This window comes from Micromys minutus (genome assembly GCF_963924665.1).
Source record: "Micromys minutus genome assembly, chromosome: 15".
Classification (NCBI taxonomy): Eukaryota; Metazoa; Chordata; class Mammalia; order Rodentia; family Muridae; genus Micromys; species Micromys minutus.
The window spans coordinates 34,742,894-34,756,537 of NC_137984.1; the positions used below are offsets into that span (position 1 = coordinate 34,742,894).

At 44.1% G+C, this 13,644-nt stretch overlaps 1 protein-coding gene across 1 annotated transcript in view; it reads right to left on the reverse strand.

Annotated features, from left to right (window-relative positions):
• Positions 1–3,322: 3,322 nt before the first annotated feature.
• Positions 3,323–13,644, reverse strand: part of MCCC1 (methylcrotonyl-CoA carboxylase subunit 1) — a 52,086-nt gene continuing 41,764 nt past the window's right edge. Inside the window, exons 15-19 of the mRNA XM_080929576.1 lie at positions 11,298–11,347; positions 7,316–7,453; positions 6,591–6,698; positions 4,365–4,436; positions 3,323–3,610 (exon numbers count right to left, since the gene is read on the reverse strand). Coding sequence (XP_080785702.1) covers positions 3,482–3,610; positions 4,365–4,436; positions 6,591–6,698; positions 7,316–7,453; positions 11,298–11,347 — 497 coding nt within the window. The 3' untranslated portion in view covers positions 3,323–3,481. The remainder of the gene's footprint in view (positions 3,611–4,364; positions 4,437–6,590; positions 6,699–7,315; positions 7,454–11,297; positions 11,348–13,644) is intronic.

The window sequence follows — 13,644 nt, forward strand, 5'->3', positions numbered from 1 at the left end:
GTTGGCGAGTTAACTGGAAGATGGCTGCCGAGGCCGAAAGTGATAGGTCACTCTTGTCACAAGTACATCTTGCTAGAAGGCTGCTTTGGGATTGGTTGAGTGGACAGAGGGTATTTCCACTGTGTCTTATAACAGCTCAGGTGATGCATACCTGATTCCAATTGCCTAACCATGAAAAGCTTTTTAGCTCTGCTAGAACAAACATTGTATCTCTGGGCTTTTTTCTTTGGCAGGGAGAATGAGTTATCACTATGTAGGCCCGGTGGTCCCATGACTAGTGAACCTCAGCTTCAGAGTGCTGGGATTCCAGACCTGCATCACACTGCATCCACTTCCCCGACACCAAGGAGTCTGCTATTACTTGAGTCCTGAGGCATAACATGAAGACTAGAGGGGTGACCTACTCTACTGTTTTTTTTGGGGGAGGGTTAATATTGTATAATAATAACTTTTCTTGATTACCATGCAAGACAATTCAGGGAAAGTTAAGTGAATTATTTGTAGGAGATCTAAGCTCACTACCTGGATTTAAGCACCTACAAGTGGTGATCATGCTAAGAATATATTCCAAAATGCTGGTGTCTTAGTCAGTGTTCTCTTGCTGTGGAGAGACATCATGGTCACGGCAACTCTTACAAAGGAGAGTATTAAGCTGGGGCTGGCTTGCAGTTCCAGCGGTTTAGTCGACTATCATCATGGCAGGAAGCACAGTGGCATGGAGGCAGGCACGGTGCTGGAGAAGACGCTGAGAGGTCTACATCTCAATCCACAGTCAGCTGGAAGACAGAGACACATGGACTGGCTTGGGCTTTTGAAAACTCGAAGCCCATCCCCACAGACACACTTCCTTTTAGAAGTCCACACCTAGTCCAACAAAGCCACACCTCCTAATCCCTCTCAAGTAGTGCCACTCTCTGATGACCAAGCATTCAAATACATGAGCCTAAAGGGGTCATTCTTATTCAACCAACAGCTGGTAATGGCACCTGCTGGCTTCAAATTCTCTATATGTACATATTCCCATATCCAAATATAATCAAATTTGAAGAGCTCCATTTGCTCCACTGAAAGATCTAAACAGTATTATCTGAAAGGTGGCAAACAGCAACTAGAAATTCCATCAGAGAAAGTTTGCCATTATTTTTCCCAGAGAAGGAAAGTTAAAGGACTGGAGGCCCAGCCCAGTGTTAGAGCACCTGCCTATGGGAGCAAGGTCCTACGTTTGCTCTCTAGCAACTAAATAAATACATAAACGAGTCAATGAGAAGTTTTTTTTTGGAGTGGAAAGGTATCTGTTGATGAACCAATGGTTGAAAAGTCATGGTTTAGGTGGTCTCCTAGCATCCCTCCTCCTGAGGACCCTCCTTTCTCGCCCATCTCCATTCTTTTGTATCAGCCACCTGTGTAGAAGCCAGACTGTATCAAGAACCTTCCTCGGTTACACTCAACCTTATTGTGAGGTAGATCCTCCCACCAAACCCAGAGCTCACCGATAGGGCTAGTCTTGCTACCTAGCTCATGACAAGGACCCAGCCTCCACCTTCTGAGGGTGGAATACTTAGCATTTTCTTGAACTCTAGTAATCAAAACTTTAGCCCTTCTTGCTTTTGTGTAGGCATGTTTATTCACTCCATGTTAAACTGGCTTGTTTTTTTTCATTTTTCTTTTCTTTCTTTCTCTTCTTCTATTTTCATTTTGTTTTTCAAGACAGGGTTTCTCTGTGTAGTCCTGACTGTCCTGGAACTCACTGTGTAGACCAGGCATGCCTCAGACTCATAGAGATCTGCCTGCCTCTGCCTCTCAAGTACTGGGATTGATGGTGTATGCTACCACCACCCAGCCACTAGTTTTTTCTTTCTTAATTTATCCAAATTAAAGATAAATAATGTTCCAGTGAAGCACTGAGTTGTTAATCTGCTCTAAATTCCCAGGTGGGTACTTGTGCACGCCTCACCACCTGCCCTTATGTTTTTGACCCAGATGGAAGAGAGAGAGAGAGAGAGAGAGAGAGAGAGAGAGAGAGAGAGAGAGAGGGAGGGAGGGAGGGAGGGAGGGAGGGAGGGAGGGAGGGAGGGAGGGAGAGAGAGAGAGAGATTATATTTTAATTTTAATATGCCTTAACTGGCTCAATGGATGGGTCACTCCTGAACCTCCATGGACTAACACACTCCCCTTGATATTCCTGAGTTAACACTTACTAAATCTATTTTTTTTTTATATCTTTGCTGCCCTGGACCCTTCTGGGCAGCCCTCCTGAGGCCACTCTCCCCTTTATACCTACATTTCAGCTGTCTCTCCCTCCTACACCTTCTCTGTGTGGTCTGTCTCCTATTCCCTTGTTGTGTTGTGATGGAAACCCCTCCCCTCTCCTTTACTTCTTGCCCAGGAATCCTTTAAGTCCCACCTCTGTCTCCCTGCCCAACTATTTATTGTCTTCTGGCAACTTTATTTCCCAATCAGAGTCAACTAGGGGCAGGGACCTTCAGACATGTGGGTTCCCATGTGATTTCAGGAGCTTACTTAACACAAATAGCATTAGAACCAATCCACAATGTTCTAATATGATACAAACACTCTTTAAAACACACACTTAGCAAGTACAATCCTGCCGTGTCCAGCAGAATCCAGGGACAAACCTGACAGGCATGGCAAAATGAGGAAAGGACAAGCATCAGAGACACAGCAAAGGCTGGGATCTATGGATGGGCTCTGATGGAGAAACCAATGCACCTTGGATGCTCAGAGTGAACAAGGAGGCAGGATTGTTGCATACAGATAAACAAGGATGCAGGGTTTATGGTGTACAGCTGGACCAGGGCCACATATTTGGAAGGAGCAGTCTCTGCTGGAGACTGGGCTGTAAACCTCCCAGGGTGGACATTTTGCACACAATATCAATATCTGCACATGAAACAGAAGAAGGCTTTCCCCAGATTCCTCTGAGCCCAAGAGGGGATCTTGGAAGGGGGGAGAGGGGAGAAAGAGCCTTTGCTATTTGTGGGGGCTCTAAAGTAAAGTGAGGTTCTTGACATAGCTATGGCCATGTCAACAGCACACACTGACTCAACCATCACTCGGGGCTCCCCGGACTCCCCAAAAGTACAAATAACACTCATGTCCTACTTGACTATGTTACTGTTGGCAGGGTTCAGCTGTGACACGTGCCTCTGAAGCATGTTACTCATCTGCATGGCTTTCCCTCTTTTGTTTGAGTCAAGGCACCCCCCCCATTCCTAAAAGAGCCACATATATGACTTAAAGAAGACATTGGTTTTCAAATTAAAAAAAAAAAAGAATACAACTCAGTTTTATTTCTATGAAATCTTTTGAGATAATTTATAAGTATGAAAGGGTTTAAATACAATCACACCATCATTGATTTAATAAAGCTCCTCTCTCCAAGATCTAGACACCGAAGAGGCACTTGCTGTTTGCAGACAGGTAAGGCGCGGTGCAGTAGACATTTCTTTATGGACACAGTTCACTGTGATTCACATTTGTCAGACTCCTCTTCCTCAAACTCCACTAAAGGTGCATGTCTGTTGGCTTGGGCTCCTTCGCTGAAAAACACCTTTTTTATCCTGCCGTCCTTTGGAGCTTTTATGGTATGCTGCAGGAACAGAGATAACAATGGTGGCCACATCAGTGAGTGTCAGGCACACACCAAGCCAGAAGAGGCAGACAGACATGAAAGCACAGCTTTGTATGTGTCTCTTTGTTTATACACATCTCCATCCAGTGAGAGAGTAGAAACTTTTACGGTGTTTTGTTTTATTATTACATTTATTATTATTACTTATTTTACAGTGTTTTATTTACTTCTGTCGAGAAGGGTTAATACTGAGCAGTAGCTCAATCAAAGGCATGGCTGGGAACAGGAAGTACTAGGACTCAGTTTACCCATCTAGCTGCTTAAGACCCTGGGATCAATCCCAGAAAGAAAGCACAGTGCTGACCCCTGGGCTTTACTGGGGGAGGTTCAATGTCAACTTGTCTCTGGAAGTAAGTCTACAAGGCTTCCAAGAGTAAATGCGGTATTTGCCCAGGGCTAAGAGCCGCCAGCCGCCAGTCTACATCTTGCCATCCTTAATTCAGCTTTAGGAAATAATGACAGGGAGTCAGCTGGGACACTGCTGACAGTAATTTCATTAAGTTCAGAAGGACAGCTATGGCTTCACAAAATGAAACTGTGTTACCTGAAGGATGGCTGCTGTAGCTTCTCTCAATACTCATCCAGTTCATGACCCTTGGAGCATTTAAAGTGTTATAAACCCACCAAATAACGCAAACAACTAGGCCCAGCTGTTTACTCGGCATAGCTGGTCACGGAGGTTCACTTGGCAGCTGAACTTGTGACTACATACCTCCATCTTCATGGCAATCATGACCATCAGAGAGTCTCCAGCTTTTACTCTGTCTCCAGCTTTGACAAACACCTAGAGATTGAGAGATGCATTGAAACATAGGTCCTTCTCGTTCTCCAGAGTCGGTACACGAACAGAACAGAAGCACATGCCTACATCTACATGTCTGTGTTATTTGCCAAAGACAGATAGAATCCCCAGGTAAACTGGAGGGAGCTGTCCACCCAGCATGGCTGGCACCGGTGAGTGTGTACACACCTCTCGGGTTATGATCTAGCTGCACTGGATTCAGATGAAGGGATTTTACATGACTCAGTACTGCTTTTTTCCCCCATGAATGTAGAATCAGAATAACCATCTAATACATGTAAACGACACACAGGAGAGAAAGACAGATACCTGTAAATGTCTAATACAGGGTGGAGGATAAAGGTCTTGACTAATTTTCTCGGCTAGGAGGCCAAATGTCTTTTTAATCAATACAGTTACTAAGCAGTCTATAAAGAATTAGATCTCACAGTCACAAGCACCAAGCATCTTTGGATGCTCCAAAGATCACCTGAACCTTGGTGATACTCCTTCAGTACAGCCTCCGGAACTCAATGTGTACACAACTTTAGATGTAAGATGAATGTTCTCTGTTGGCATTCCTCACTGTGTGAGGCTGGTGTGAACTGAGATTGATCATCCTAAAAGATCTAAGTCTGTCAGTTCACACAGTGGAGAACAGTGGGAAATTGTGATTATTCTTTTTGTGTGTGTGGGTTCCAAAAATATACAGCTGAATTGAATTTATTATTATTTTTACCACTCTATCAGTCTGTCTGTCTGTCTGTCTGTCTGTCTGTCTGTCTGTCTAGCTACCTACCTACCTACCTATCTTTGTAGTACTGGTGAATGAACTGAGGACTTCATCCTATATGAGGCAGGTTTTCCATCACAGGACCACATCTCTAGTCATGATGGCATTGTTATGACTTACTGTACCGGGGAGACTAGGTGTCTTACATCATCTTACGTTATGACCTGAATGTTTGCATTCTGATGCAATTCATGGTGAAATATTAAACCCAAGGTAATGGTTTGGAGCTAGGGTTTCTCAAAAGTGATTAGGTCACCAGGGATCTGCACCATCACAGAGAAAGCCCAAGAGAAGTCCTGTGGGATAAGATGGTCTGTCTGGGGTGATACCAAGTAGACTTTTTACCCCCATATAATTCACTGGTGCCTTGTTCTGAGATTTTCTCAACCTCCAGAACCAGAAGGATAAATGTATGTAGTTTCAGGTCTGAAGTGTATGGAATCCTGTGCTAGCAGCCTACACGGTTGAACAGTCATGAATATCACCTAATTCCTTTAGACTACATTAAGCCATGTGGCTTTTTGGGTGTGGAGGTGTGTGCTTGTAATTCAGCACTTGGAGGACTGGGCAAGGCAAGTGCTACAAGTCTGAGGTCATCCAGGCTACACAGTGAAACAAACAACTTCCTCTCCATCCTGCACCCCACCCTAAGCCACATGGGTCTCCCCAATCCCAGTCTTCCAAAATTTATTTTGACACATATGCAATATGTCACTATGACAAAATTGTTTGTTGTTAAATTCCACATTAAAACATCGACTTTCTAGTTAATGTTCAGTGGAGATTCTGTTTGCATTCTTGCATGTACATCTGAGTTGGGTGTGGTGGCATGCCCTGAGAGGCTGGAGGACAGCTTTGGCCCAAGAATCAAGACCAGCCTGGGAACTATGGCACTGTTGAAAGAAAAAATTCGCTTATTTGTGTTTATATTATAATTCACCCCCCTTCCTTTTCTTTGGCAAGGGGGATTGACTCCAAGTCCCCAAGCATGCTAAACACATGCTAAACACATGCTAAGTACATGCTCTGCGACTGAGCTGAGATCCTGTAGCAGCATTTGTTTGTTTGTTTTTTTTTTTTTTTTTGGCCAGGGTGACACTTCTGTTTCAGTGTGCCAATCTGCTGAGATCATGGGGCTCAAGGCATCAGGCAAGACAGACACACACTGTTCTGTGATGTAAACTCTTCACTTCAGAATAGCAGCTTCAGGGCTACAGAGATGGCTCAGTGGTTAAGGGCACTGGCTGCTCTTCAAAATGAGCAAAATTTAGATGGGAAAGGATTACAAGGAAAGCACATAGCAAACTCCCAAAACACATTTACTAGCCATGGTTAGCATCATTTGACAGATGTCTGCAGATTACCTTTTCAATGGTTCCAGTCATGGGAGCAATGGTGCCTCCCTGAGTTCCTTCTGCACTCGCTGGAGACAAGTACTTGGGTACTGGAATGCCAACTTCAATACTGCCTTCCTATACAGAATGGTGAACATAGGATCAAGATCTTATCTAGTTCCCTCTGGTCCAAGATGGACTAGTTTTCAAGCTACTAGTAACAGTTAGTTGTCATCGATGTCAGGTGTTAATAAACCTAGTGATCTTAACATGTTACTAAGCCTTGCTCTGTCTCATCTCCCATGGCACAGAAGTCACCGTTTAAATGCCTGACCAGGGATTAAGAATTAAGGACAGGACTTTAGGTGACATGATGGTCCCTTTTTGATAGTGGTTTTTAGTAGCATCTTTATTATGGACAGCACAATGTCCAGAGAGAACCTGACACTTATACAGATACTATGCCATTAACTGTCACAATTCTATAAGGTAGGCACACTTACTAGTCAAGGTTATAGATGGTAGAATCAAATCCCAGAAAGGTTAACTGTACAAGGTCACACCCCTGCTGAGTGTCAGGGCCAGGGTTTGGTCCAGGACTTTACCTTCCAGAGCTATTTGCCCTTCCATGCCCTGCCTCCCAGCCTGGTATTCTTCCCTAGCACTTAGAAAACTAAGGCAGGAGGATTGCCATGAGTTCTAGCCCAGGTTGGGCTGTAGACATGTCAAAACAAGACAAGAGTAAGAGACATCACCATAGAAAACAGGTAGATAGTGTTGTCCAGGAGGATGAACTTGGATTTACTGGCTACTCCATTAATAGATGACTTCAGGTAGGTACAGCCACCCTCACTGGAAAGATCACCCAAGACGTGGAAAGACTTATTTTCAATCTGTGGGGGGAAAAAAGTTTTTCAAATAAATGACCATGTGGAGTTACTGAAATCAGAACATCTTCATCGTTAGCAGTTCAAAAGTATATATTTTTTCAATGAACCAAGTAGAATACACCAAGATTCCTGACCAGAACAAATAGCAGTAAGATAATGAAAAGAAAAATAACTATATATGTTGTCCATGTACAATGCCACAGGTGGAGGTTCATCTGAGAACAGAGAACAGCTTTCTTTCCCCAGAGATGGCTCAGCAGTGATGGGCATTGCTGCTCTTGCAGGACCTGAGTTCGGGGTCCTGCACCCATGTCAAGCACCTCTGTCACCTTCAACTCCAGCTCCAAGGGATCTGATGCCCTCTTCTGTCCTCTCCACCTTCCCTCAGCTGCACACATCCACCCTTTTATTCACACAACTCAAATACAAATAGACAGACAAGCAGACCGACAGACAACAAACAGAATTATTCAGTTCTCCCAGCTATATTCATGCTGGCGCTCACTCCTGAAGTTCAGCTTTCCCAGGACAAGGTCAGCAATGAAGGAAGATAAAGCCCGAGCCCCAGAGTGAGGGGCCATTTCTTCTCTATCACCACTCACAGGCCCGACCCATGGGCTGCGGTTCTGATCAGAAAGGACAGTGGGGCTGCAGACTGATCACAGTTGTCTTGCTCTCAGAGGTTGTGCCAGATGACAACTGTGTCTCAAGGGAGGTGGCAAACAGACTCATGTTTTCTGTCTTGAAGAGTTTTCTCGAATATACATGTAAGAGGAAATGTCCCTCACACAGAAAGTCCATTTAAGTCTATGTTTTTCTTTCCAAGTCCCAACACATCTGTATAGAAGTGTGTGTCTGCTCTTTGTAAATATGCTGTTCGGGCAGAAGGGAAATAGGTTACGCTGGCGGTGTGTGCACATCAGTTCTCTCTCTCGTAAGCTAAACACAACATGTACTCTGCCTTCTAAGCTACTAAAACAGCTGTTCGAATATCTGTGAAATCTTAGGGGATAAAAGTTCTGTCTAAAAGTTCACATCAACATATGTATTCCCACTAACCAAACAGGCTATATCTACCTGTCATCACGGAACAAGAAAGAGTCCCCACACGAGAGGCACCAATAGGAAGCAAGTGTACATCTCTAAGGTGAGTAGACTTTCACAGCTCTGTGAAGCTTAGGCAGAGAAAACTACTGTGTCTTGAAGTGCTGGAAAATACTGCTACATCCATTCTACAGAATCTGGAATCCTTCAGTTCATATTAAAAGTGATACATTAGATTTACTTTAAGACTTCTAACTGAATCCTTACATTTTAACACCCTTTAAAAGAGCCAGGCAAGATGGCCCAGTGAATGGTACCTGCTACCAAGCCTGATGACCTAAGTTTTATATTTGAGTCGCAGGAGCCCACAGTGGAAACAAGACCAACTCCTATGAACTGTCCTCTGACTTCTACACAAGTTCTCTGACCCATGCATGAGATCACACACAAAGCTAGACAACAAGAAGAACCTTCTCAGCACCTCAGCTTGCAATAGACTTCCTTTAATTAAGGGCTAGTGTAAACTTTACCCTGTAGCTTCTTACGCAATGATTTAGTCTCCTTGTGCTTTCTGACAACCACTCAGAGAGCCTATAAAATCAAATTAGGACCAAGATGATATCTGGCTTTTAAAACACCCCCCCCCCCCTTGCTAGAAACCACTGGACTTTAGAGAATGTTGCACTTTATGATTTTTTTCTACTCTTCCCACAACTCAACAGCAACAACAAAATAATTAGATTAAAATATAGATAGGCAAAGTTAACAAAAAATTTTGCAAAAACACATACTATTGGCCAGTAAGTACACACACGCATACAATGAAAGAAAAAGAAAAGAAAGCCATCATCCTTAAGTCATTTATGAACCAAAGCATCAGAGCACCTTGCCACCTGGCACCAATTAAGATGGTTGTTATTAAAGAAGAAAGGGGGAAATCACAAGTACTCCCGACAGGATGGAGACAAAATCCTGGGCACTGCTGGTGAGAATGCAGAACGCTGCAGCTGATACAGGAAACTATGAAAGTTCCTCAAAAATGAAAAACAGAATTTCTGCATGATGTAGCAATTCTACTTTTAGATACAAGCTCAACAATTTAAGAACAACTTTGAAGAACTCTCCGTGCACACCCACTGCTAGCAGCATTTTTTACAATGGCCAAGAGTTAGAAAGAAACCCCCCTGGCATCCACACATGAATGGATAAGACAGGGCATGGAAACTATCCACCTCCAAAAGGAAGTTTTGATACTTGACATGATGCTGAAGTGAAGTGTGCCAGTCACAAACGGACGAACACTAAGTTACTCCATGTCTATCAGACACCTATGGAAAACGGTGGTTCTTGGGAACAGAGGGGAAGAGACTGTGTAGCCCAGTGGTTCTCACCCTTCCTAATGCCTCAACCCTGTAATGCTGATCCTCATGTTGGGGCGACTCCATCCATAAAATCACTTTTGTTGCTACTTCCAAACTGTAACTTTGCTACTGATATGTGCTAATGCACATACCTATGCTTTATGATGGTCTAGGTGCCCTGTGAAAGGGGTCATGACCCCAAGTTGAGAATCCCTGCTGTAGCTGCTTACAAGGCAGAGTTTTAGTTTCAGAAGATGAAGAGAGCACCTCATGTTGTCATGGGAACCACCTCCTAAATATTTGTGTTCCTGCCAGCACACCAGTGCTGCTCTTGGCTGTGGGTGGAGACGCTCCTTTTTGCAATGGCTGACGGGTGATGCAGAGATGTACAAGTGGTCAGTGTGCTGAGAGTAAGAGTGACACGTGTGCACCCACAGATGGGTACCTGTTGTGTGCACCCATAGATGGGTACCTGTTTCACTCTCTCCAAAGCCCAGCCCCTCGGAAGAGGAGGTAGAAAGAACAGAAGATGACAGAGAAGGAGGAGGTGTGCTATGAACACTGTGGCTGCCCAGACACAGGCGTTTGTCGTCAGGGGACATGGTAACTATGTACACACGCACAACGCCTGCAGGAGACCTGGCTCAGCATTCTGTAGATGGGTGGGGCCTTATGAGGAAGGAGGAGGAAGGGAAGGAAAAGGAGCAGGAAGAGGGACCACTGGCAGTTAGTGGTTGATGGAGAAGGGTATCGCTTTCTTTAGTGGGCTAACGAGTGAGGAGTTGCCCGTGGCTAGCAAACAGCTCCCCACCCGTGCTCACACAAGCAGCCCTAACTTAGTGGGTTCAAATAAAGCCATGAAGACAAGGACAAGCTGAGGGTAGGCGAGGGATAAGAGGGCAATGGAGCATGGAATGTGTTCCCAGTATACTGTATTTATGAGATAAACTCTCAGAAGGAGAGGAGGAAAGGAAAGATTGGGTTTGTAGTTTTAAACAGTTCTGTTGACGGGTTGTGGTGATGCTTACACAATGTGAATGTATCTGTGCCACTAAGCTACATGCCCAAGATTTTTAGATTTTTTTTTTTTGATAGCTCTTTGCACATCTAACTTCCTTAAGTGTGTAAAGGGTTCTTAAGCTTGAAAATCTGGGGGCTGTTGTTTTGCTGAATGTGTGCACATACCTAAGGGGCTTACCACCCATTTAATTCGGGACCATTCTTTTTGCTAAGTTTTTATGCTTAAAGGAATCACTGAGTAAAACAAGTCAGAAACAATGCAGGGGTGATACCCTCAAACTGCTCTGAAATAAAGCACGTGGCGTCCTCATTACAGGTACAACAGTCAAAGGCTTACAGGAAAGCTGAGAAGGAAAAGCGACCTCAGGATGAGGGAGGCAGGATTTGGCTCTGAACCGCAGACCAGAACCAACAAGACTTACCTGCATGTCATATGACCCATCGTGGTTATACGTCACAGCTATGACTATATCTTTATGGAACAAGGAAGAAATTGGAGGAAAAAAAAGAGAAAACATTATGTAATAACAGAGATGACACAACTCTCCCTCTCAAAGTGAGGCAGCTACTCAAAGAAAAGGTAACACATTAACTCCCAGGGATACAATGCTTTTGTGAGCAAAGTCTTTGACTGAGCCCAGTACAGATGGATTGGCAAACCTTTCTCTTTTGAAAATGGGCTTTTGATATTCCACACATTTGCCTGCACACAAAAGCTACAGCAATAGTCAGGAGTGATCCACCAGAAAGAGAAAGTCTGGCTGAAGAACCAAACCTACCGTCTGGTTACTGCTGTGGCCTTGGCTAGGTCATTGTTGCTATGAGCCTTCACTGTCTAGCCACTCCGCGGTACGGGGACGTGACCACTAAGTGAATGAGCAGTGCTTTAAGACAGTGACAGGTCACAGGAGTGTGGGACGATTCACGCTGCACATGAATACGGGTGAGTGAAGACTCTTCTCCAAGTGGGAGATCAGAAGCTTCACATAGGTGTTCTCCGGTGGTTCCCAAGGCCCTGGGCTCAGTCCCCAGCAGCAAGCATTTTTATGACCAGAGTTATGCAAGTTAACACCATTAGATGAATTCCTGAAGCCTTCCTTAGCCATCATCTGGATGCTTCCAACTTGAATGCTTTTAATCTTGGTTTTCTCCTCAACCCTGATTAGCTGTGCTCAACTGAATATTATGATGAACACGTTAGGCCACTGCTGTCCCTCCTGCCTCACGAGCTCCATATTGGCACAGCTATTCTCTCCCCGTCCGGGCTGAAGCCCTCTGCCTTTGCCTGGCACAGTGTCCTTCTAAAACCTGTCTCTTCCTTCCCTTCCTGGTGTTTTCCCAGAGTGACCGAGGCTGACTGGCTCTGGAGACGTCTTCTGGGCTCTTCCTGCTTCCCACCTCAACCCTTCCAGTTCCAGGTTCAAAGTACTGTCCTGGGAAAAAGAGCCCAGGCTCCCAGTATTGTTTCCTATCTTTCCGTCTGCACGGCTCAGCTAACGCAAACCACCTGCTATCCCCACAGGCCTCTTTGCTGACAGTCACTCCTTCCCACGCTCCTCACACCACCATGGAGGCTATGCCTTAGTTATACCTATTACATGACATGTCCTTGGGAAGTGTCTGCCGAGGTCTTTTGAACTCTTTAGAACATTTCTAGACTTCTACCTATAAAACAATCATGATTGCCTCTTCATACCAACTTAAGGGGAGTTTTATTTTAAAAAACAAACAAACAAAAAACCTTATAAAACTGAAACTTCACAAATAAATTCTATTAACCCTGTGGCTGGCACCTTCACAATCTACAATACCTACATCAAACCACATGCATGTCCTAATAGCAGAATCTCTCTCTCTCTCTCTCTCTCTCTCTCTCTCTCTCTCTCTCTCTCTCTCACACACACACACACACACACACACACTCATGTATGCACACAGGGGAGGGGACAGGAACTGGTTTACTCTTTCTGATGCCTATCACCATGGTTGTTTTTAGAAGTTTTACACTGGGTAGGTGAAACCTCTCCACTCTGTGTATTACAAACACGCTTTAAAAATTTTAGGAGAAAATGTCTTCCATTATACCAGATCATGTTTTTCAATTACCAACAGTAAAAGTGTTTAAGCAACATCAATGCAAATAGAGTTACAGCAGAGATCTGACTGTAATTTCACAGCATGAAATGGTGATTCCCTCCCCAGAGAGTTTTATTTCCCATTGGAGACTCTTAAACGGCTCAGTACACATTTAATAAGGCATGGAAATATAGTGGGTGTAGTGTTATGTAAGCCTGCATTCCTTGGAGTATGGGGTCAAACCCAGGCTGCAATTAGTTTTGTATGACCTTTGGAAAAGTACTAATATCCGAGCTTTGTCCTTGGTTAAGAAAAATTAGTTGTTGAAAACAAAGGTGGTGTTAATAGCAGTGTGAATCTTATTGGCCTGCTCTGAAAATGCAAATTAGACAGTGTCTGGAAAATGTTTAATATTGTATCTGAAGGCCCCGAGTAAGTTTGAGTTATTATTACTATTGAGGGCCAACTCAGGGTTCTGGAAACATGGTCACCAGTAATAAAATAATATATAAAAAGTTCTGACTTATAAACATGGTAATGAAACGTGGTCATTTTCATTAAGACTGAAGACTGGTCCTGTTAGATTCATAAATGCCTTGGGGCTTCATGTCTGAGATACTCCCCTGGTTACTGCTCATTATCAACTTGCAAGGACTCCCTAGAACATTTCCAGGGACTTAAATGCAGAATCAG